The sequence below is a fragment of the Chlamydotis macqueenii genome, chromosome 19 (assembly GCF_036417535.1).
Source record: "Chlamydotis macqueenii isolate bChlMac1 chromosome 19, bChlMac1.mat, whole genome shotgun sequence".
In the NCBI taxonomy this organism is placed as follows: Eukaryota; Metazoa; Chordata; class Aves; order Otidiformes; family Otididae; genus Chlamydotis; species Chlamydotis macqueenii.
Genome location: NC_141574.1, coordinates 1,903,707 through 1,926,809, shown reverse-complemented (window position 1 = coordinate 1,926,809; position 23,103 = coordinate 1,903,707). Strand labels below are relative to the sequence as shown.

Sequence of the window (23,103 nt, the reverse complement as noted above, 5' to 3'; positions counted from 1 at the left end):
GAACCACAGGCTCTTGCCTTCTTGTGGCAACTACGAGATCACTTCATCTTGGCCCTTTGAGCCACTAGCCACAGCAATGGCACCCTCTCAGGTAACATCTACAGCATGCACCCTAGTTTGTCAGGGTGATCCTGTCTTTTGTGTGTGTGCGCCTCTGGCACAGCTAGATGGAAAATACAAATCTCCACTGATGGAAAATGGAGCAAAAAGAAAGCACTGACTACAACCTTGATGCTGTGGGACTGTACTTGGCAGTGTTTTTTTTTTAAAGTTGGAATCTATAGCTAGATTTACACACATATATGTGATACAGTAGGAATTTGATTGAAGGAAAACTCATGTAGCTCATGAATTAGCTCTGAATTCAGCAATTTTTACACCCATGCCTATATAATTGCTTTAAAAGCTATGCATGTCCAAAAGCATTTTGGCTGCTTAAAAGAACATTTAAATCCAAAAAGTAAATATATTAAAAATCAGTTCTTGAAAAATATAGCTCAGCACCAATGACTGAGTTTACTCCATGAAAAGAGACATCCTTGTGCAGCAAAAAAAAAAAAAAAAAAAAAAAAAAGAAAACAACCAGTAAAGGAAAAATGTTGTCTCCACAAAATGAGTGGAAGTAAGGACTGAATTTGAACACTCAGTTACATTTCCTTCTGTGCAGGGTAATACCTGCAATTTAAAATGCAATTCTGTTTTGCATTTATATCAGTTGTTCTCAATGAGGTATTTCAGAAGGCAAGTCCTGCCAGCCAGATCTCTGCTCCACATTAATATTGTAGTAGTTGTTAGGAACTCCAGTGGTCAGGCGCCATGTGCTAGGAGCTGTGTGAACCAAGGCAGCCCTTTTACCAAGTTGCAACCTCTGTTACGCAGGAGACAACAGGCAGACAGAAACACAGGTGAAGCACAAGGAAACAGATAATAAATGACAGGTCGGGACCACTGTCCTTCAACCTGCTGCTTTTCTCTGAGACTAGACTACCATCCTAAAAGGTAAGTGCAATCTAGTACTTCAAGCATCCTGCAAGAGAGAATGTGCAGTGTTCTGAGGAAAAATATATTTGAACACTATTATGTTCTTCCAGGACATACCTTGAGCAGATATATTGAAGTGGATCTTCTATTTGGCTGATAATTTACTGACATGTACATCATGAACAGAGCCCCTTTTCCTACTGCAGGTGAATCAGTTCTTAAGAAAAACCCAAACCAAAGGAAGGCACGTAGTCCATAGAGAAGCAGGATGTGCAGAAAGTTAGCCTCCATGAGTAACTGAGAGACAAAGCAAGCCAAAGAGAAGAGAGGAGTTCAATTATGCTCTTACATTGACATTAATTGAAGTTGAATTAGGTCCAGCATTAGTTGAAAAAAGTAGCTCTCCAAAGCACTGGTAGAGCGAACGCTGTTGCCATAACTACCTCACTCCCAGAAGCAGACCAATGTAATTTCTACAGTTAAATATTTACAGAGTAGATTGCATGTTTTCAGGAGCTACAGGAGCTGCTCATAGAACGCAAATTTGCAGTTCTGTCTTCAGGGTCCTCACAGAGGATTTCCAGAGTCACCCCTTACCCCCTTGCTTCATCGCTCCCTACACACCTAGTTATCTGTCAGGAACGGCAGGAGCATGGTTGCCACAGGAGGGAGGACAAGCCAGGAGCCGAGAGTACCCTGGCACAGGCTGGGAAGTGACTGCACCAGCAGTACAGCCCCACAGCAGCTGAGCAAGGCAGGATGGCAAGAGTCACAGGTCCCAGGTATCATCAGACCACACCAGGCAACGCGTCGGAGCCAAAGTCAAGCGAGTCTGGACGAGCAGAGAACAGCAGGGTACATGGCTGTACCTGTGGCACAGCTTTGGGACTTGCCTGACTGGGCAGAGGTCCAGGCAGGCTGGTCAGGGCAATTAATGCCTGTTGGTACACCCAGGATATGGCACTGGCCTTCCACCAAACTGCTCCGATACGCTTCTACCAGCCATCACCTACATCACCCCAAACCACTCTGTAAACTTTTATTCAGCTGCAGCAGAATTAAATGACTGCAGCAATTTGTATTTGTTGCAGTCATCCACACATCTACAGAATCACTGAATTCTTTCATCGTGTTTTTGCTTCATGCCTCTCATAGCTCTGACATTGAAGAAACATGCAGATAAAGAATCAAGAAAAAAACAGGCCTGCAAAGATCTTACCATGAAATCTAATCCAGTTCAATGGAAGTGGATCCTCTGCCAACACCAGGTAGAATAGTATGTTTTGGATATCTAACCTGTTCCTAAAGACTTTCAGCAATGAGAAACAGCGCAGTCTCCAAGAAAATGTATTCTTCACTATCTATACCATCAAAATACTTTTAAACCTGAAACTGCTTCTGGTACTCCCCCCTGACTTAGCTTTAAAGAAGTACGGACTCAGATGCATAACAGTGCTTTAAATAAGTGCATGGCCAGTTAACCTGGCTCATTAGATGCATAGGTAACAGCTGCACTGGTATTATGGTTGCACATTTCAGCCCCATATACAGTCTCTATCAACATACTGTGACAAGAATTATGCACATATATAATCTTTATCCAGCTTGATGCCAATTTGTCCCTTAGGAACAATGACATGCAGAGTCCCTTTAAGATGAAGCCCTACAATTATGAAATTTTTCAAGGTAGAAACTTCATAATTTTCTAGTTTGCATGTGTAAATAATGCGTTACAAAATCCTTTAAAGTTCCTTAGGATGGATTGAAGAGTGTGAAGTCAGGAATCCTACTTAAAAGCCTTTAGTCTCCACATATTTCTGCTCCAAGAAGGCACCTGAATGCAACAAAATTCTCATCCAGAATAAAAGTTCACTTTGACATCGTCAGAGGATACTACTCATGGCACCATGGGATTTAAGAGAGAAAGTATGTTTACCTTGACAGAGGACCACATTATTTTGAGGCATATAGTAGCCTGACTCTTGTAATCTTGCCAGGTACTCCCTTGCATTCTGGGTGCTGACCATTCCAAATGGGTTCAGGTGGAAGTTATCTTAAATTAAATTATGTTCAGTCCTAAGAAACAAGCATTGTTTATTAAAAAATAAAATATCTTGAAAATACGTTCACAAGCATATATACACATACATATGCACACTACGGCTTTAATCTTTGGTCTTAAAACCAGGCTTATCTCCATAATCTTAAAAATAAAAACCATAATGTTTTAAATTACAGAAATCACACATCATCAAACTGACACATCAGCAGTATTATTTACATTATTACATTTGGTGTAAATTTCAAAACAAACAAAACAGTAAACCAGGCTTGAATAAAAACAAAAATATTTTTAAAATGTATGTTCTAATTAAAGGAAATAAAAATAATCTTAGAAGGTTAAAAATGATTCTGTTATAGGTTGAACACTATTGGAGAAAAGAAATTTGTCACAGGAAATGGACTGTCATATTGTTTTTTGGGTTACATCAAGGGTTGAATTCACATTTCCCTAGAATGCTACCATAAATAATTATTATTCACTGCCCTCTCCAGATATAACCCAAACTAGTATATTGATTACTTGAAACAAACAAGTAATTAAATATGGCAGAAATGCCAATTGTTCATTTATTTTATTGTTCTTGATTTCAGTGGAATTCTTAAGAGTAACAAATGTGGGGTTGGATCTCTAAATGCTAATAAAATTATAATATTTTAGACTAGTTTAAGAAAAAAAAGGAAGAAAACTCCATGATGTGCTTCTATTGAAAGGTCATTTATCTGTGCATAATGTATTAGTGATATTCAGAAACCAACAGAAGAGATACTGCATTCAGAAGTTGATTGCAAGAGTCCAAGCAGGCTGTTGGCTTATGAGTATAACCAATGTTAAGTGTTTACACCTACTCAATTCTGGGCCATGAGAATCCTTCCTTTGGACAGCCACATCCTCTAAGAATTAATCCTAGTATATATGCTAAGCATGGTGGTCAGACAACATCTTTCTTACATGATACCGAAAGCCCTGAACAGCAAACCAAGCAGCTTTTACTCTGGACTGTTCCATCTTGGCTTTAGAAATATCAATAATGCTTCATTCAGATACATTCAATGCATTTTACTGAGGAGAATAAACATAAACTAAAACACGTAGCTCCCTTATGAGGTAGGCAAGTCAGATTCTCTCCATTTTAAAGCAGAAAATTGAGGCACAGTACACTAAGTCCGTGACACTGCTTGAACCCAGTCCTCCTCCCAGTATGTTATTCTAGTAAAAAGATCACACATAAAAATGAAGGAAGGAATACGGGTATATGAATGGATCTGTATTCATATCAAAATATATAAATTTTACTTGCAACAGTTTACTTCATTCTATTGAAACATTGGCTAAAAAAAAAGTCCTGAAGAATGCAGTATAATAAAATCTGAAAAGGAAAACATTATGATAAAGATTTTATAAAAACCTGAGATGCATCCTTGCTGGACTTAATCCATTTGGTGAACAGAATCTCACAGACTTAAAAAAAAAAAACCAACACAAACCATGAAAAATGAGATCATCTGATAAGACTGTTAGGCTGACGCTGACATATTTGATAATGGGGCAGATTTGAAAGCATTTACTATGCTGGCTGCAAAAACTCTGATGTGAACACAGCTTCTGCATAATCCTCACAAACATCCTGTAACTCTTCTGCCACATCACACAGGGCTTCTTCTGTTAGTTGCTCTGCAAGACTGAGGGAGAGGGAGGGGAAAAAAAGAAAAGGAAAAGGTTCAGAAAGTCAGATTTCAAATTCCAGTCATTCAATTGATATCAATGCTCTGATTTTAAACGGCAGATACTCATGTTTTTTTTCATTCTTTCTACTGCTTAGCCCAAGAAAAGATCTGATATGTGTTCTGATATGTGTTATATAAGATATCAGAAATTCTTTCCTCAGTCTGGTTCATAGCAAAGGACTTCAAGATTAAAAGTGTTGAGACATCTCAGTTGCTTTGTTTTTTCAAACTCTTAGATGCTAATCCCACTTTGGGAATAAGAGTTAACATTTATGGTGCTCATCCAAAGGCTACTGAAGTAAATGGGAAGCTTCTTATTGATTTTATCTGCCACTGAATCAGGCCTTACTGAGAGCAATACAGTTTAAGGAAAAGATGAGAAATTTCAACTTTCAGTGATCTCTGGACCACAGCAGATGCTACAGGAAGGGAAAACTATTTTAGTGTAAGAACACAATTGTATACTGGCCTCTTGAAAACGTCTTTTCAGCTTTGCATATATTCTAATGTATCATAAACTTAGTCTTTCTAAGACCTTTTGAGCATAGCATGAGAGCATTTCTTTTAAACATTATGTGATACTATTTTATGTAAAAAGCTTTATAATGCCCTCTGGTGGTAAAAATAAGTCGATGACGCATGCTGGACATCAGATTGCATTTGCAGTTTGATTTCAAGTAACAACATATCAGACAAATGGCAGCAGTGGAATTCAGCTGTCAGGAAAGATTCACCGCCATTTAATCCACCTGCCAATCCCAAGAAGGTGCCAGTCCTTGCACTACCCCGCCTCACACCAGTTATAAAAAGGAGTACAGTTCAGAAGGCAGAGTGACAGTACTGAGAACTGACAAGGCGTATTTCAGTGGTTTAGTTCAGCAGATTCAAATACAGGGGTCTAACCACAGTTATTAAAACATTTGCCTGCTTAATCACAGTTTTGCAAACCATTAACACACATGATTAACTTCATGCATGCAAGTCATCTCAAATATTGCAGGACCTGTTCCTGGAAACATGGATGCAGATGCCAAATGTTACTCAAATGAGCTACATCACCTATTTCAATGCTACTACATTAAAAATGTGTGCAGAAATTTAAAAACTCTTGGCAATGAAGCCTGATGTCCAATCTGCCAATACAGACAATTATTGCAAACCACTCCATCTACAACCACTCAAGTTGGATTCTTAATATTCCAGAGTTTTTTTTTCTTTTATTTCTCTCGTCCCATAGTCAGAAGTCTTTGGATTTCCACTCTGCAGGGAATTAACGGCCCTTCTATGCCAACTGATCTTGTGCCAGTATTTCTTCAGTCCTGAAAAGACTAGCAAAGTTCAAGTTCAGCCTGTATTTCCATGCTTTTTTAGGGCTGAGACTTTACAAGATTAATTCCTGAAATACATCATATTTATTAAAAATTATTTCTAGGCAATTGTAGGCAATCACTCAAGAAAAGCGCAAGGAAATGATAACCAGTGATATAACATAGTTGCTATACCTGCTACTGAACAATCAAAATGCTTACTCAAGCTTCAGTGCAAGGGTGGGTATTTCGGCTTACACTGCCCTGCTTGCTTAGCAGACATCGAGCATGATAAACAATTTTTCTTTACCAGGAAGTGAACAGCAGTGAGACTGTTACTTATTGCTTCTTCACCTCTTCTATTTGTACTAAGGGATGGTAAGACACCTATGTCACACTTCCCACAGTGAACTCCATGAAGCATGAAGACTTGTGGAAGAGAAAGCATGGAAATCTGCACCAAGGCCAGTGCTCCCTTTTTAAAGATTATCTACTGTTGTTCTATGAAACATCAACTTCATAATCACTCACCACAAAGATTAAAATTTGCACAGTTATTTACAGTGCTTTATTTATTTTTCACTTAGGAAAAAAAAAGTTCATTTTGTTTTTCTTAAATTTTGGTGTTGATGATAGCCTTCTGAAAATAACTTAGATTATCCCAAATTTCACATAGTTGTTTTTGTGGTAACACTATAGAAAGATCTGAAAAATAATAATTCCTCCAGGACATTCTGCTCCCATATCCTTTCATTTTATCCAACTACCATAAAAATCCATTAACACCAAGTACCAATAGAGAAACAGTCCAATAGCTGACTGCTTCAGACTTTCAATTTAGAATTTAAATGGCCCCCTCCCCACTCCTTTCCTGAATAAGGACAGAAAAACCTGTTCATCAGCTGATACATTCACTTCAAAACCACAAAAGATAATTCATATACCTCTCAGCAATCTGCCATGGATTGAAACTGCCTACTGCCTCATGGGAAATAAGCTTTAAGTGATGCTTGTATCTGCTGTTATAATCCAAGATGCTCTGAAGCATATGCTTTGGCACAGAGAGAGACACACAGCACTCTTCCTGTAGAGAATTCTGAGTCAAGGGCTGCAGAATGTGACTTCCAGTCTGGAATTTCTCCTCTGCTTCTTTGTTTTCATCAGTATCACTGGAAATATAAAATAGTCATTAAGCCAGAACTAGATTTTCAGGTATCTTTTTGAAGGATCAAAAAACCTCTTCAAATAGTAACCATAATTTTGTGTCATGAAAACACTATAATGAAGACAGCTCATATGCACCACAGTTTAGTGTAGGGCTGAATATCTACTTACTTGTAATCAAAAAGTTTTTCATATGAAATATCAATTTCTGGCTCTGTGCGTCCGATTAATTTGGTTATCTGAATTGGATGAGGAGATGTAGGTCTTTTAGCTATTGTTGCAATTTGTTGTTCTAGAAGGAAGAAAATAACATTTAAAATTGTTTCTTTGGAAGAGAAAAACTACATTTACTGCATGTAAATCCACACAAAGACTTTTGATTCTTTTAAGAGGAAGTCCTTCAGATAAGTCAAGTATTAAAGGTGACAAGCCCCTAAAATGTAAATTCAATATAGAATTCCCAAGAGTTCAGTCTATTAAAGCTGAGCATTTTATAAATCCTGCCTTTAGTATCAAGTTTGCTGTGTCACTGGATACTTCCAGAGGAGAGATAGAAAATACCACTCTAAAACTAGTGTAGTCTATTAAGCTTGGCAGTAAATCTGAGACATGGAAAAAAAATTCAACAAGATTTGGGTTAAGTCTTCACCAGTCTTATTGTGAGATTTTCCAGCTAGTGTAAAACAACACAGTTTCATTAAAGTCAGTATGTGATCAGATATTCAGCTTGTAAAATCAGTGTAGCTTCACTGTTGTACAAAATCAAATAGCAGGATAGACCAGAGGAGGGGGATGGGAAAAACAACAAGGATAAGTCATCCTTATTAGCATGCCACTGTGGCAAACAATATTAAAGTATGGGAAACATCAGCCTATTATTTGGAATGCTACCTTTCATTAGTGAACAGTTTCCTACTAATATTACTTAGGTCCCTCTCAATTGAAAATGTAACCTGATGTGAAAAGTTAGTTATATCTTTCATCTGAAGGACTTTACATCCTTTCATTTATTTTCTATCCAATAAAAACAAGCAGGAAAAGGTGGTTAATGTGAACTGGAAACATCCAAACTGTGTTTTTTCAAGGGTTAAATACTTTTTCCTTAAGCACATTGGATAATGAATTCTTTACAGAAAAATCCAGATTTTTCTGAGGCTATAAAAAATAAACTTGCACGTATGTTGCAAGATCAAAAAACAATATCACAATCACTTGAAAGGAATAAGGAAAGAAAAAAATATTCTAAGCTTAAGTAATTTAATATTATCTTCCGTGTAGTGACAGAAAAACCTTAAAGTGTCCTGGATTCACTGCTACACTAATATTTACCTAACATTTACTCTTGAACTCTAAGCCATTTAAACTGATAGTTTATCAAAACAAAGGAAAGAAAATGGGAGATGCAAAGTAGAAGAGAAATACGTGCTTGCTCCTGCCTAAGCAGATCTACAGTAAGAACAGACTGTTTCACTGTATCTTACCTCAGCCTGCAAACTCTTAAGAATAGTTTTGAATTCATCAGCAGGAAAATGATTACTGCTAAGTAATTAATGGTGTTTCAAAGGAATCAAATCAAATGAGAACACACTAAACATCCGTTTCAAGATTAAGATTTACTGGTCCCTTTCTCAAAAATGAAGACACGCAAGTCACGAAGAGCTTAACAATGAGCAAAGTGGCTTTAGGATACCTCAGACTTACAGAGTAAGCTAGCTAGCTGTTTTCTGGAGTAAATTCAAGTAGCTTACAGATTAATTGGAGTGTATGCATTTACAAAATATCATCTTCACTGCACAAAAATCATTACTCACATTTTGGTAGAAAAGAAAATATCTAATCTAAGGAATGACAAATGCCTAGAAAAGGGACAACATTCAAACTTAACATTTTATGATTGGAAGTATGTGTTAAAGATTCCTGTCCTTCAGCTAAGTTGCACTAACAGTGCTTTCCATCCAAATGGAGCCCCAATAGAGCCAAGTAGAAAACGACAGCCTGCTCTCAGAACAGATCCTTCCTCTTTAAAATACTGATTTTAGAACTATATTTTAGAAACAGTACTCTGAAAGGAGCATCTATAGTAAAAAATGTGTCTGTATGGTGCTCTTTGATCACACATAATCCAATGATTCTGATTTCAAAACATCTGAGTTGAAAGATACAGATTACAGGAAAAACAAGTTGCATTAAAAAGACCCTTACCCAGTTTGTCTTCTTGGGCCAAGAACTCCAAATCACTGTACACAATCTGGGTGAATCTCCTGCGTACAGCCTCCTGGTGTCTCTGGTTTTGAACATACAGAATTAATCAATCAACACATACTTAACAGTTCAGCCGTACTAGTTATCACCCAATAGGAAAGCAGGTCATGATCCTCCTTGGTCAAAGTAGGCTTATTTTGCCTAGTTAACACAGAAAAGGGGTAGGGGGGTGAAATCACAGATAACCATCTTGATCAAAAAGCCATACTTGAAGACTCAACTAGCTGCTAGAAGCAGCTGCTACCATGGCAACTCCTCCTGTTTCAGACCAATGGCAGTTAACCAAATGACTGCAGGGCCCTCACGCTGTTCCTGCCTTACCAACAGTGAATTCAAACCTATGCCCAAGTGCCTCATATGGATAAGGACACTGCACAACGTAAGCTTCACGCTTGCAACTTATGAACAGATCTCTAGAAGTAAATGGCACTAAACTCAGTAGTTCTAAGTTATGATAAATTTCACTGAGCAGGAAGGTTGAAATGGGACTTGAACCAAAACCTACAGAAAACCTGATCAGTGAAAAATTTTTAAGAAAGCAAAATAGGAGAAAGTTCCAAGTCAAGTAAATGATAATCTCATAGAAAGATGGATAAATAAGGGTACAGATAACCATGCATTTGACTTCTCCATGTTGCCCTATAAAATATTTTGGATTGCCAGAGCATATTTCCTTGAGATGCTCAAGCTACTAGAATACAAGGAGCCTATATCACAAAAAAAAAAGGAAAAAAAAATTCATAAATATTCAAATAGTTTCCAGTCTGTGAGACAATCAATATAATTCTCATAATGATACTCCCATTCACATATGATGATCTAAGCCACAAAGTCTTGAGGTGGGAAGCAACCTCAGGTCTATCAGCTCTAAAGTTAGCAATAAAACTATTAGGGCAAACATTCTTCTTCTATCCTTACATTTTGCTGGAAGTGCAAACTCCTTCCAAGTGTTTCATTTCATACACTGATCCAGTCAGATCTTGCTTCATTTAAGAATGTAGATACTTACAGATATTACAAATCATGGACAGTAAACAAGAAATTGGTACTAATGAGATAATCAAGAAAATCTTACTTCAATTTCTTCCATTCTTTGCAACATCGATTCCAGACTGTGAGTGTCAACCAGAGGCAGAGCCTTGGTCTGGAGTCTCTCATGCTGCTCCATACTCCACAGTTCCTGAGCAGTATCTTCCAAAAGATCATCCAATAGGTTTTCACTCAAAATATCTGCCTTTGCTGCAACCTGCTATTTAAAACAAACAAACAAACAAAACTCCACACAGCCAGCGCAAGAAAGAAAGGAAAAAAAACCCAAAAGAATGCTTACGAATCAAATGTTTTTTACAGCAGCTCATGAAAATAATCCAATTGTCATTTCAACTTTTCCCTTCAATGAAAATTAAAAAAAACAAAACTGTTTTCCTTCCACCCACACAATAAGCCAATCAATCCTACCAATAAAATCAATGAATATGGAAAAAGCTTGCTACACAACTATGTTCCCAAACTGAAGACAAAACTGTCACAGGTTCAGAGATCACCCAGGAATTCAAGAAAGTGAAGTGAAGGCCCTCATCTTACAAAACACTACAGACACGTTTAAGTTATCACACAGGAACAGTCTCACAGCAGCTCCAGGTGGTAACGAGTAAATATGTAGGATCCTGGCCACAGCTGTAGGTTTCAGTCGTGTCAAACTTTATAGTTATCCATGGTACGATATCACTATTCATTTACCTGTATTATTTTATACGAAAACATTTTCCCCCTCCTAAGCAACTTCATGCATTCAAAGTCACATCAAGCAAAAAAATATACAAAAGAGATGGTGTTAGAAAGAGCTTTCTCATTGTTTCATACTGTACCTAGTTACAAAACAATACTTCAGAAGGCACACATGCCCATTCAATGACACTCTTTTAAAGATGTGCCTTATGTAAGCTGAAATTGCTAAGTTCGGGAGTTCAGTGCTACTTTTCCAGATGCATTTTGCTGTATGGCAAAGATAAAAATTCACCTTAAATGTCAAACAGCTTTACTCTGTGACATACAGATAGAATATACCTTCTCAGTTGCATGAGTTAAAAAGTGGTTTATAAATGAGGAATTCTTCAAATGACAGTTTGTTTCCAAGGAGAGACTGAGCTTCTAAATAAAACGTAAATCCTCTCAGATAATAAAGCCTTCTGTGTTATTAGTCATTAATATTACTAGTACAAAATTATTTAGTCATTAAATATGGTATCATAAGAATTATTAGACTAATCTTATCAAGTCCAGTCATCTTCAGGTCTGGTTATGACCATTCAAAAACAACTTAAAAATGCATCTACTTGACAAGAAACTAACAAAAAAAAAATTTAATGCAGCTTTGCCAAACTTCATTGCAATAATTTAAGACTCACATATTGAAATGGAAATACACTCTCCAAATGTCCAAAGCAGTGTTGACTACATAAATATGACTTGCATTAAGCTGAAAAGAAACTATGTGTTGCCCCTTTATGAATGTTTTATAGCTCTAAAGGCATCCTTCAAACAGTAACATAAGCTTGATGGTACTACCTGTGTCCTGTCTAATAGAGGTTCTAAGTCCTCCCGTACTGCCTTCTCAATTTTGTCTGCACACTGGGTTGGAGAAGGACTTTGTGACCTACACAAAAAAGAACAAATGACAATGCCATTCTGAAACTTAGTACAGCAACAATAATTTAAAAAACGCAAACACATAAATGTACTTTTCAGGGGACTGGTGGGAGTGGCAGAAAGACCATATCACATCTGAAACCATTTATTAGCTCTTCAAAGTAAGTAATTACCTTAACTTTTGTATTTTTTTAATTTCTTCTCTGCTGAGGTCAGTTAGAACCTTCGCCCTTCTTGAAGTTTCTGCTTCCAGCCATGCTAGTCTTCAAAAATAAAACAGTAACATAGAGGGTTACAAAGTGCACATTTTAACAATTAAAGAATGATTCTCAGTGATTCTTAGTTTAGGAAATGTGCAAAAAAACTTTAGAGAGAAAATTAATACTGACATTAAGACCATATAAGCCAGGAAATTCTGTTGAGAACCAGGGATCTTCAATTATGTTTCTGCTACTGGCAAACAGGCAACTTCATGCCTATCCACAAACACTGCCCAGAGAGACGAGCTCCTTATCTTACCATGTACGCTGCCTAGTACAGATCCAACAGCTGCATCAGCAGTTGGATCTCCTGCTCAAAGTGCCACGAACAGCAGTCCAAAAGCAAACTAAATTTGGGGAGCCCTGGTCTATAGGATGCTGAATATACTTTAAAATAAACCTGCACTCTATTATAGGCTAGGGCAAAGATATGTATTTTGTCCTTCTGAACAGGGAGATAATATTTACCTTCTTAATGCAGTGTTGTGAATATCTATTCTGCACACTGTGTGTTTTGTCAATGCCCAGCCTAGCACAGTTTGGGCTGTGACTCCCAGACAATAACTGGACCCGATCCAGGAAAAAGCATACTGCCATAGCTCTTCCCAGGCTGTATGAATGAAGCCACTTTGTGCCGAGTGGGAAAAGAATACAACTATCCGGTGGCGAGCTGTGCTGTGCCACTTGCCTTCATGGTCTGGCAGCCAGCCTATTTGCTAGCACAGACATGGCAGCATTTCCTCAGGAAAGCAGGATAAAGATGGGTTCCACTAGACTGTGAACATACCGCTTAGGTGAAATAGGTGGAGATGTAGGGTTTGGAGGCACACGGGGTATTCTACTCTCCTTAAGTCGTTTGTTCTCTTTTAGCTGGAAAGCTATAGTTGTCTCTTGAAATCGGGCACGCTTTCCTTGAGGCTGTACCTGTCTTGATTTTAGAGACTTTGGCATTCCCTTAAAATTAACACAATCACATTAAAAACATATATACCAGTTGTTGAATTTTTAAAGTGTTTTGCACTCTGCTTCAGAATTTGTCTTGAAGTCATGCCTGCTGGCTTTGCTGCACAGTTGACATATGTGGAGGTTTTACAGCTGATTTAAAGGGAAGTACAACTGTGCCTGAACAGAACATCTCTTAATCCTGCAACTAGTATGTTTGCAAACAGTTCCAATTTTTCCAAAATTGCTTTTCACAGGGAAAAAAACATTTGAAATTTTCAGAATTAGACTCTATGTTAACTCTTAATAAATCCAAATAGAACGTTTCCAAGGTAACATTTCATTCAGCCATGAAACTATAATATTGCCATATTTATATTTGCTACAAGGACATTTAGACTAGTTCCCTCAGTATGAATTATTGAAATGCTTAATCTTCCTGCTTACAATCCTCACAGATAGATAGATATGGGAAGCAGTAAAAGTTACATATGCAAACATCTGTATTACTTTATAAGATCTGATTTTTCAAGCTGAAGGTGATACTCTGAGGAAGAAAAAAAAATTAATAAAAAACCCCAACTATTTGCAAACTTTATCACTTTGATGTATTCTTTAAAGAACTTATTTATTTGCATTACAGAAGCCTCTTGCTGATTGCAAGAAGGACTTACCAGAAACCAGAATTTGTATTGTGAAGTTTTATAATTTCTGTAACCAATTAAGTAAATCTGCCTAATTTATATCCTCCTACTAACATTAGCATTAGCACATTACTACTGAGTGCATTTTTCATGACAGAGGATGACCAATTACAGCTTTCATTTCAAGTTGAAAAGCAACCATGCAAATTTCAAACGTGAAACTGGTTTCAGTGAAAGTTTTCCTTGCTAATTCTATTCTTCATTGCTTCTAGTTATACAGTGTGTTTCCAAGGAACAATAACAATACTTTCAAAAAATATTTTATAAAATAGTCATAAATCGCTAGAAATAATATAGGCAGATGACATAGTTTATCCTCCTATGCCTTCCTAGTGAGGAAGTGCAAAGCTTGACGGTGTCTTACATTATATAACAAATCCCAGAGGATAAATAGAAGAAAGCATGAATTCTTTTATCGCTTCCATACCTGTGATTTTGCAGGTAATAACACACTTTTTTTCTTCAAAGGGCCACTTTCAGGGATGAGATCTTTTTTTACAGCTCTAGCTCCCACTGATGCATCTATGCTTCCTTGTAAACTGGCATTTATCTCGGGAGTAGGAGGGTCATTTTCTTCTTGGAATTTATTGTGTAATATATGAGCGCAACTGTTTGCCTTCTGAACTCCTGAAATATTTGCAACATGTCAATGTTTATCTGTATCAAAAATAACAAATAAACTTTCAACTGTAAGGGGCAAGAATCATCTTTATTTCTACATTTGATACTTCTGTTATGCTAGGTATACCTAATCATGAACTTGCAAGCTTTACCATAATTTAAAATAAAATCAAATTAAAAAAGAAAAAAAAACCCTTTTATTTCCTGACAAGTATTAAATAAATTGTCTTTTTACACTGTTTCAATGAACAGGAGATTTTGAGTTTTGTGTGCATATACATATTTATATGTATATAGATACTTGAAAATACATATATATATATGAAAATCCCAAATATGGGGAAGCCTTTTGGTAGTAATTGCCATATGAGGTCTAGGCAGTGACAACAAAACATTCTTTGGGGGCCCGTGCCAACCTCATGAAGTTCAACCAGGCCAAGTGCAAGGTCCTGCATCTGGGTCGTGGCAATCCCAAGCACAAATACAGGCTGGGGGGGATTGGATCGAGAGCAGCCCTGAGGAGAAAGACCTGGGAGTGTTGGTAGACGAGAGGTTCAACATGAGCAGGCAATGCGCCCTTGCGGCCCAGAAGGCCAACCGCATCCTGGGCTGCATCAAGAGGAGCGTGGCCAGCAGGTCGAGGGAGGTGATTCTGCCCCTCTACTCTGCCCTGGTGAGACCCCACCTGGAGTACTGCGTCCAGTTCTGGAGTCCCCAACACAAGAAGGACATGGACCAGTTGGAAAGGGTCCAGAGGAGGGCCACAAAGATGATCAGAGGGCTGGAGCACCTCTCCTATGAGGACAGGCTGAGAGAGTTGGGGCTGTTCAGCCTGGAGAAGAGGAGGCTCCGGGGAGACCTGATAGCGGTCTTCCAATACCTCAAGGGGGCCTACAGGAAAGATGGGGAGAAGCTGTTCAGTAGGGCCTGTTGTGATAGAACAAGGGGTAATGGGTTTAAATTAGAAGGAGGTAGGTTTAAATTAGATATGAGAAAAAAATTTTTTACAATGAGAGTTGTAGAGCACTGGAACAGGTTGCCCAGAGAGGTGGTGGATGCCCCATCCCTGGAATCGTTCAAGGCCAGGCTGGATGGGGCTCTGAGCAACCTGATCTAGTCAGGGATGTCCCTGCTTCTTGCAGGGGGGTTGGACTAGATGACCGTTGAAGGTCCCTTCCAACTCTAACTATTCTATGATTCTATGAATCTGATAACTACATATGGGCTGTTACACAGTTCTGACCAATAATAGTAACATACTACGAAACTGAACGGCAGATGTTCAGTTAACTGCCTTTAAGTGACAAAAATGTATCTGATAATTCAAAATACAAACCAGTCAAGAGACTCCTGGCAGCTGGAGGTTTTCTAGGTTCTTGTCCATGCTGTCCCTTTAAGACACAAGGTTTCTTTTCTCCTTTTGGAGATGTAAGCTGCTTTCTGGCTGGAAATGTCTCAGTGTTCCTTGGAGATTTACCCTGAGATGCTGGAATACATTTCTTCACTTTTTTGGGTGTTTGTTTCTTTTCCAGCAGTGAATCCAGATCCTGCCACAAATATTTAGAATTTGTATTACTCTCTCAGTAAACCTGATGTAATAATGAGAAGCAAATCCAAGAGATTCTAAGTAGCTGGAACTTTTTTGGTGTGGTTTTGTTTTTTGTTTTTATGGTAGTGATTATTCCTGATAGCTTGTTCATGCAGAAGCATCTCAATATTATTAACTTAAATTTTACAGAAAAGACTTGCATTTTTGTATTTACAGTTGACTCCAGCAAATTATCTGCTTCCAGCATGTTCAAAAAGAAATGGACAGAGAGACTACAGACAAAAAAAAAAGCCCATGGTAAGACAGACAGACACTTCTTCCAACGCGAAGTCCGAACTTAAACAATTCTACCTTCTTTCCTCTTACCAGGCAGTTAGCACTGTTACTGTTCTCATAAGCAGTTCAAAACAGTAAAAACAAAAACACAGCTCTTACAGTTAAAACAATATTTTAAGGAAAATAAAATATCTTATGGCTATTGTATCAGTTGCTTTTATTCAAATCAATTAAATACCAGTTTCATAATAGTTCAGGTTACATGAGTTCTTACTTAAAAAAATAATCTTGTAGTAGGAACTGCAGCAGGACACGCGAATCAGGACTTTTGTCATACAAACAACATGTTTTAAGACATCAGATAGCACTAACCAAAGCCATTTGAAGGGCATAGAGCTTAAGTAACTCTTGTAGCTACAATCTTATCTTCTGCCTGCACAATTCTGCACCCACAATCATGTGTGAGGCTTAGATGCTCATCATTAATCCTGATGCCTAAAGCATGCATCACAAAACAAGAAATACATACCGTACATCAACGCATAAAATGCAATTATTTCAGTCCTGAAAATGGCAAATGAATTAGAAACTGGTGCTTTGTTACCACTATCACTACCAGTCCTCCAGACTGGTATTCCTCCAGTTCCAGACAGGAACAGCACCAACAAGAACAGCAGCAGGTAGCTTCCATGTTTAGGATGCAACTCTGTTTTAGACTGTTATTTAGGAACATTAGAAACATATTTATATATTAGAAAATATGGCCTTTAAAGGAAAAAAAAAAAACCAAAACAACAGTAAGACATTCTGCCATTTCATGAACACACAATATAGTTTGCAGTCTCAGATTTCACTACATCTTTTCTACCTTAGCAAAAACAAAATGTTTTTTCTTACCTCAACTTGCAGCAAAATATCTATGATAATGTCAGAAATGGAAGAATCCACTTCTAGTTTGGCAGAACAGAGAGACAGTTGTCGAATGAGACTGCCCAGTTCCTTGTAGTGGCTAGGAATCTGCTGCTCTGTTTGATCTGGAAAATGATTGGCAAATGCCTGCAAGGCTCGTATAGCTCCTCTGTGCGCTGCTGCTAATCTGGATACTGTTTGAGACTGGAAAAATGAAAAATAAATGCTTTAATAGCTATAGTTTTTGTGAATACTGATAGTATTCAAAGAATTCTTGCCAAAATTTCACGGAGAAACACTCAGGCTTGGGATAATTCCGATGGATATGAGGCCATTTGTGAGAGAAAACAAAACAAGCATTTAAGTAATCTACTAAAGGTACTACACAACATACTCACATCAAGTATCATGCTAGCTTCAGATAAAATAGCCTACTTAAAACATATTCTGATGTTTCTACTACCTATGCCAATAGAGTACTGTAGTCATGGGCTTGACCCTAAAATGCAACAATTGCACAAACACAGAACATTCTCCATCCTTCGTCATCCAAGTGATGGAAAAGCACAAGGGCACAACGGGACAATATTGGCCAAACAGGAGGTATGATCTCAGGACTATCTTTCTGAAAGATGCTGGGCAGAGAAGAAAATCAGAAAGGAGGCTGATAAGACTGAGTAACAGCGATAGGAAGTTAAAAAAAAAAAGTAGTCAAGAGTAGAATACAGTGTTATTCAGAAAAGGAAGTGGGATGAAGAAGGAATTAAAAGCCACATAAAAGCAGATGACCAATAGCCTTCCTCTCCAGTTTACTGTAGACAGATAAGAACTGAAGAGAAAAGGGAAGCAATAAAGGCAGTATCAGACCAAGTGAGACATAATTCTGTAAGAATGAGAAGAAAGGTGCAAGATACAAAGAAAATCTGCCCTTCTGGAGAGCACTAAGGTGTACCCTGTATGATCAAACTCAATCATCTAGAAAACTTTCTGTCAATAAGTTACTCACAGCCTGAAGTATAATTACACCTTACCTTTTTAGTATGTTTGATTTTCTGAGGACTCAGTTTCTCTAAATCATCCTGAATTTCTTTTACCTGTTTATCAAGAAAGGAGGGAGAGAGGGGAATGCCAGTCAGAATGAGCTCCATGTCTCTAAATGAACAGTTAATCTTCACTGTAACATCTGAGTGGAAATCCAAATTTTCCACAGTGATGCTCATCTCTCTGTCCAGTCATGAGATAAATTAGTCACACCATTCAGACCTAAACTAAAATGCTATGGAAGTTCAGAGATAACTCGATTGAATTTCTCTTGTTTCAGTTCATTTCTGTCAAATTCATCACTATACATCCCAGTTTAAAATGCTGGTTCCTACCTGTTGCTGGAGTACATACAGCATCCGAGCTGATCGTGCAGCTTGTTTCTGTCTCCTAGTGCAAACTCGTTGCTCTTTATCAGGATCTAAAATTTCTCTGTCTCTCCCTAAAAAGCACAAAACGTAAAGTTTTATGTCTTAATTTAACCAGTGAAAATCCTGATTAAGCCATGACAACAAACATAATTCAACAATAAGCCTCTTTCATGCAGAATCAATACACAATGGATCATAGATTTCGCAGGGCTCCCTTGAGCAGTAATGCAAGATAGTTATTTTAACTTCACATCATGTTTCTATTTAGAACTTCACTAAACATTCTGAAACTATAGTTTATTAGTTATAACTTACAGAATCACATGTGACCCCTTAGTTTTGTGACAAGTTGCAGGTAAAGCACTCAAGGTTAGGAATGATTAAACTTCCAGCTAGTTACAACAAAAGAACCAAGGCAGTGTATACTGGGGCTGGCTGGGATGGAGTTAGATTTCTTCACAGTTACCAGTATGTTTCTGTTTTGGATTTATTACTAGAACAGTGTTGACAACCAAACCACTGTTTGTTATTGTTGAGCAGTACTTGCACAGTACTAAGGCTTTCTCTTTTTTCAACTATGCCCTGCCAGTGCATAGGCTGGGAGAGTGCAAGAAGCTGGGAGGGAGACAGCCAGGACAGCTGACCCCAGCTGATCCAAGTGGTGTTCCATGCCATGCCCAGCAATAAAAAAATTGACGATTTTTTGGGTGAAGGTAGTCATTACTCACAGATTGGCTGGGCATTGGGTCCACTTGTGGGAGGTAGTGAGTGACTGTCTTTGCATCACTTGTTTTGCTTTTTTTCTTTCTTGTTCCTTTTTCCTTCACTTACTAAACTATCTTTATCTTAACCTTAAAAGTTTTCTTGCTTTTTATCTTTCTTTTCTCTCCCCCCTGCCACCAGGAGGGAAACGAGCACCAGCATGTGGCGCTTTGCTGCTGATGATGGTCAGGCCACAAAACAGTGTCAGAAAGCACATTAATCATGATACCGCACAGCCATAAATTAGGTGAGTCAGACTCGTGAAATGAGATTTTGCCAGCTGTTGCCCCCTTTCTCATGACTGCCAAGAACGTGGTTAATTGTGACACTGCTTTTTGCAATCTGAATATCTAGACAATAGGCCTACAGACAGTGATATTTTTTCACCCACATTATTAAATAGCCTACCACCAATTTACTATCATTATAGGTTGGATTGGAACTCAACCACAAACACTCAGAGATACTAAACCCTGCTACTGCTTAAACTGGCTAGCCATTCTAGCTTTTATCTAACTTTGAAAAAAAGTATATGGTTCTCAAAAATCCAGAACTAAACACGGATTTCTAATCCAAGCCAGAAAACAGAAAACAAAACAAATCAACAAACTACTGTACATTTATATAACATAATTATTGTTCAGTCTTACACCTTTTTTAGTCAGTTCCTCAATTTTCTTGACGTAGTTCCTCAATTCCTTTTGCAACCATCGGACTTCCTGCATATTTTTATCTTCTTTTTTGTTTACATTTGGCTTGGGGCCTGCTCCTGTGTCATGGGTGGGTGGAGAGTCCAAACCAGCGGGTATTAGCATTCCCTCATTTGGTGTGTAGAGACAAACTTTAGCGCCAGAGGTGGTAGTCTCCATTCTGGAAGGCTGACTGAGTTTCTGCTGATATTTCAAGCGAGTTTGAGACTTCAGTGCATTTTTATTTGCTGGACTTTCAAATACTTCAGTCTTCTGCTGTTGTGACTTCTGAGACAACACTGGTTTATTGACAGCATCTCCAAACACTTGCTGTTTCACTTGCTCTTCAAGATGTCTTCGTTTTATGTCCCTTTTTGCTAGCTTAATAGCCAATTTTAGCCTCTCTTCAGATACCACTGAAAACATGCTAGAGCTTCTTATACTGACATCCTCAATTCCAGCTGGATTTCTCTGATCATTGGATGCCTTCAGTTTTTCCATTATAATTGGACGGGGGTTAGAGAATCTGAGAGCCAAGTTCTCTGGAACTGCAGGAACATTTCTGTTAAACTGGAGCTGTTTCAAAGTGTAAAAAAAGTGATGTTACATGGAACACTTTACAGAGGTGATGTACCTCTAGTGTATAACAGTAAGGAAAATGGATCTTCTTCCATATTAAAATGCATTCTGTCATGATGGTACTTCTTCAATGCATGCAAGGCATTCTGTCCACTCAGACAAAGGCCAGGATTCAAAATTATTTTAATTAAGCATTTAGATTGTCCTGTAAATAACTTTAGGCACTTATCTGCAACTTAGTACATGCAACTAAGTGTACACACATTGAAAAATCTACTCCAAAGTGACAGGGCAATGGACAATGAATGCCCTCATCAAGATTCTTTAAAAGAGTTCTAACAATGAAAATAATGAGCCACAACAACAATTAACATTAGTAATATAAATATGATTATACCATACCAATTTAGTAAGGCATTACTAAATTTACAAAGGTAACAGAAGGAGAAATTATAAAGGAGATGTGTGATGAAGGAGAAATGGAAAGCTGAAACATGATACCAGAATAAAGTTTCTAGGTTCTGTTTCCGTGTAGTAAAGTAAGAGGTTAAGATAGTGTATTGGTTTAGACTGGGATAGAGTTAAATTTCTTCATAGTAGCTTGTATGGTGCTATGTTTTGGATTTGTGACGAGAACAGTGTTGATAGCGCACCAGTGTTTTAGGTATTGCTGAGCAGTGCTTACAGTGTCAAGGCCTTTTCTGCTTCTCACACTGCCCACCAGTGAGTGGAGTAGGGGTGGGCAAGAAACTGGGAGGAGACAGAGGTGGGACAGCTGACCCCAGCTGACCCAAGGAATATCCCATACCATATGACATCATGCTCAGCAATAAGAGCTGTGGAGAAGGAAGGGGAGAATGTTTGGAGTTACGGCGTTTGTCTTCCCAAGTCACTGTTTCAGATCTGAAGCTGCAGAAATGGCTAAACACCCACCTGCTTTTGGGATGTAGTGAATTAATTTCTTATTTTGCTTTGCTTGTGTGCACGGCTTTTGCTTTACCTATTAAACTGTCTTTATTTCAACCCATGAGTTTTCATACTTTCACTCTTCTGATTCTCTTCCCCACCCCACTGGTGAAGAGTAAGCAAACGGCTATGTGCTTAGCTGCCTACTGGGATTAAACCACAACAGACAAGTAAATAATATTTACTATAGATGTAGTTCCTGCTCTATATCCTTGGAAAAGAACAGTGTCAAGATTATGCATGACAGTATCATGAAAGCAAGTATAAAGATTTCACACTCACTAGTGGGCTATCTCAGGAAGCAGGTCATAATAATCTTTTTGTAATGATCGCAAATGAAATCCAATTCTGCATCGCTACAGAAGTCAAATAATACCTGTGTTTGTAACGTCTTTGCTTCATTCCTGTATAGCTGGGTAGTGAATGCAAATGCAGCATCAGACATAGTTGGCTTGCTTGGTCCCATCGCATTGGCTTGATGCTGAAAATCCAGTAATTTGTCCTTTGCTTACAATTGGAACTATGAACATAAGAAGAATCATACATTACTTCTGCCTCTCAAAAGCAATCCCACGTCTGATGTGAATAACACAGAACCAAGGCGAGGAGGCATGTAGAAATGGAAAACACATAATGCATACTCATACAGGTGGTACACAAAATGAGGAGTACAATCCCGCCTTTTAAGGCAAAATTTACAATTTATATCATTCTTTTACACACCCCCATGGAGAGCTGAGGAGCACCATTACAGACTACAAGGCATGCACTATGAACCAAAAGACAGTCACAAAACTTTTATAGCTATTACTCACCTAAAAGGAAAATAGTATACTGGAAGGATAAGAAAAGAAAACAGACTAGCAAGGTAGCCTAAGGCAGCACTCAAGGCAGCCGGGTCAGTACAAAAAATGTTAGTGCCACAGGAAAACAGATCAAGGGCTCATTCTTAAACGTCTTCACAGAGAAGGATTTAAAGTAAAAGCAATGTGTGGAGACTGACAGAAACCTAAGTCTCCTTCATCTGCCTCCCAAAATTAAAAGTGAGCTGGATCCAACGCATAACGCCGTCAAAACTTTCTATCGAGACTGCGATAGAAAGTTCGACTTTGCGCCTTAACTCAGCTGCACGTACAGCTCCTCCGGCCTCACACAGCCCCGAGTCCGGACGCCTGTCCGGCCGTGCCGGCCTGCAGGTTTCGGTCACGACGCGGCCCTGGAGAGGGGACTCCTCAGCGGAGCGATCTGCCTCCAGCCGCCCGGGACTCGGGGACCCCCTCCG

The 23,103-nt window shown here is 38.3% G+C and overlaps 1 protein-coding gene across 6 annotated transcripts; it reads right to left on the bottom strand.

Moving 5' to 3' along the window:
• Window positions 1–4,266: 4,266 nt before the first annotated feature.
• On the bottom strand, window positions 4,267–23,080 carry KIAA0753 (KIAA0753 ortholog). Of its 6 annotated transcripts, none has more exons than XM_086763355.1 (16): window positions 22,198–23,080; window positions 21,541–21,691; window positions 20,240–20,852; window positions 18,790–18,896; window positions 18,445–18,507; window positions 17,402–17,617; window positions 16,016–16,226; window positions 14,486–14,685; window positions 13,200–13,366; window positions 12,326–12,415; window positions 12,072–12,159; window positions 10,579–10,752; window positions 9,444–9,525; window positions 7,413–7,533; window positions 7,022–7,246; window positions 4,267–6,089 (listed from the first exon to the last, which is right to left on the bottom strand). In XM_086763355.1, the coding sequence occupies exons 2-16, from the start codon at window positions 21,664–21,666 to the stop codon at window positions 6,053–6,055; spliced, it is 2,520 nt and encodes an 839-aa protein (XP_086619481.1). In that variant the 5' UTR covers window positions 21,667–21,691; window positions 22,198–23,080; the 3' UTR covers window positions 4,267–6,052. The 6 variants fall into 6 exon arrangements, with proteins under 6 accessions (XP_086619481.1, XP_086619476.1, XP_086619477.1 ...); XM_086763350.1 differs by having other exon boundaries at window positions 4,267–4,725; XM_086763351.1 differs by having other exon boundaries at window positions 4,267–4,725; window positions 10,579–10,749.
• Between the last annotated feature and the right edge of the window lie 23 nt (window positions 23,081–23,103).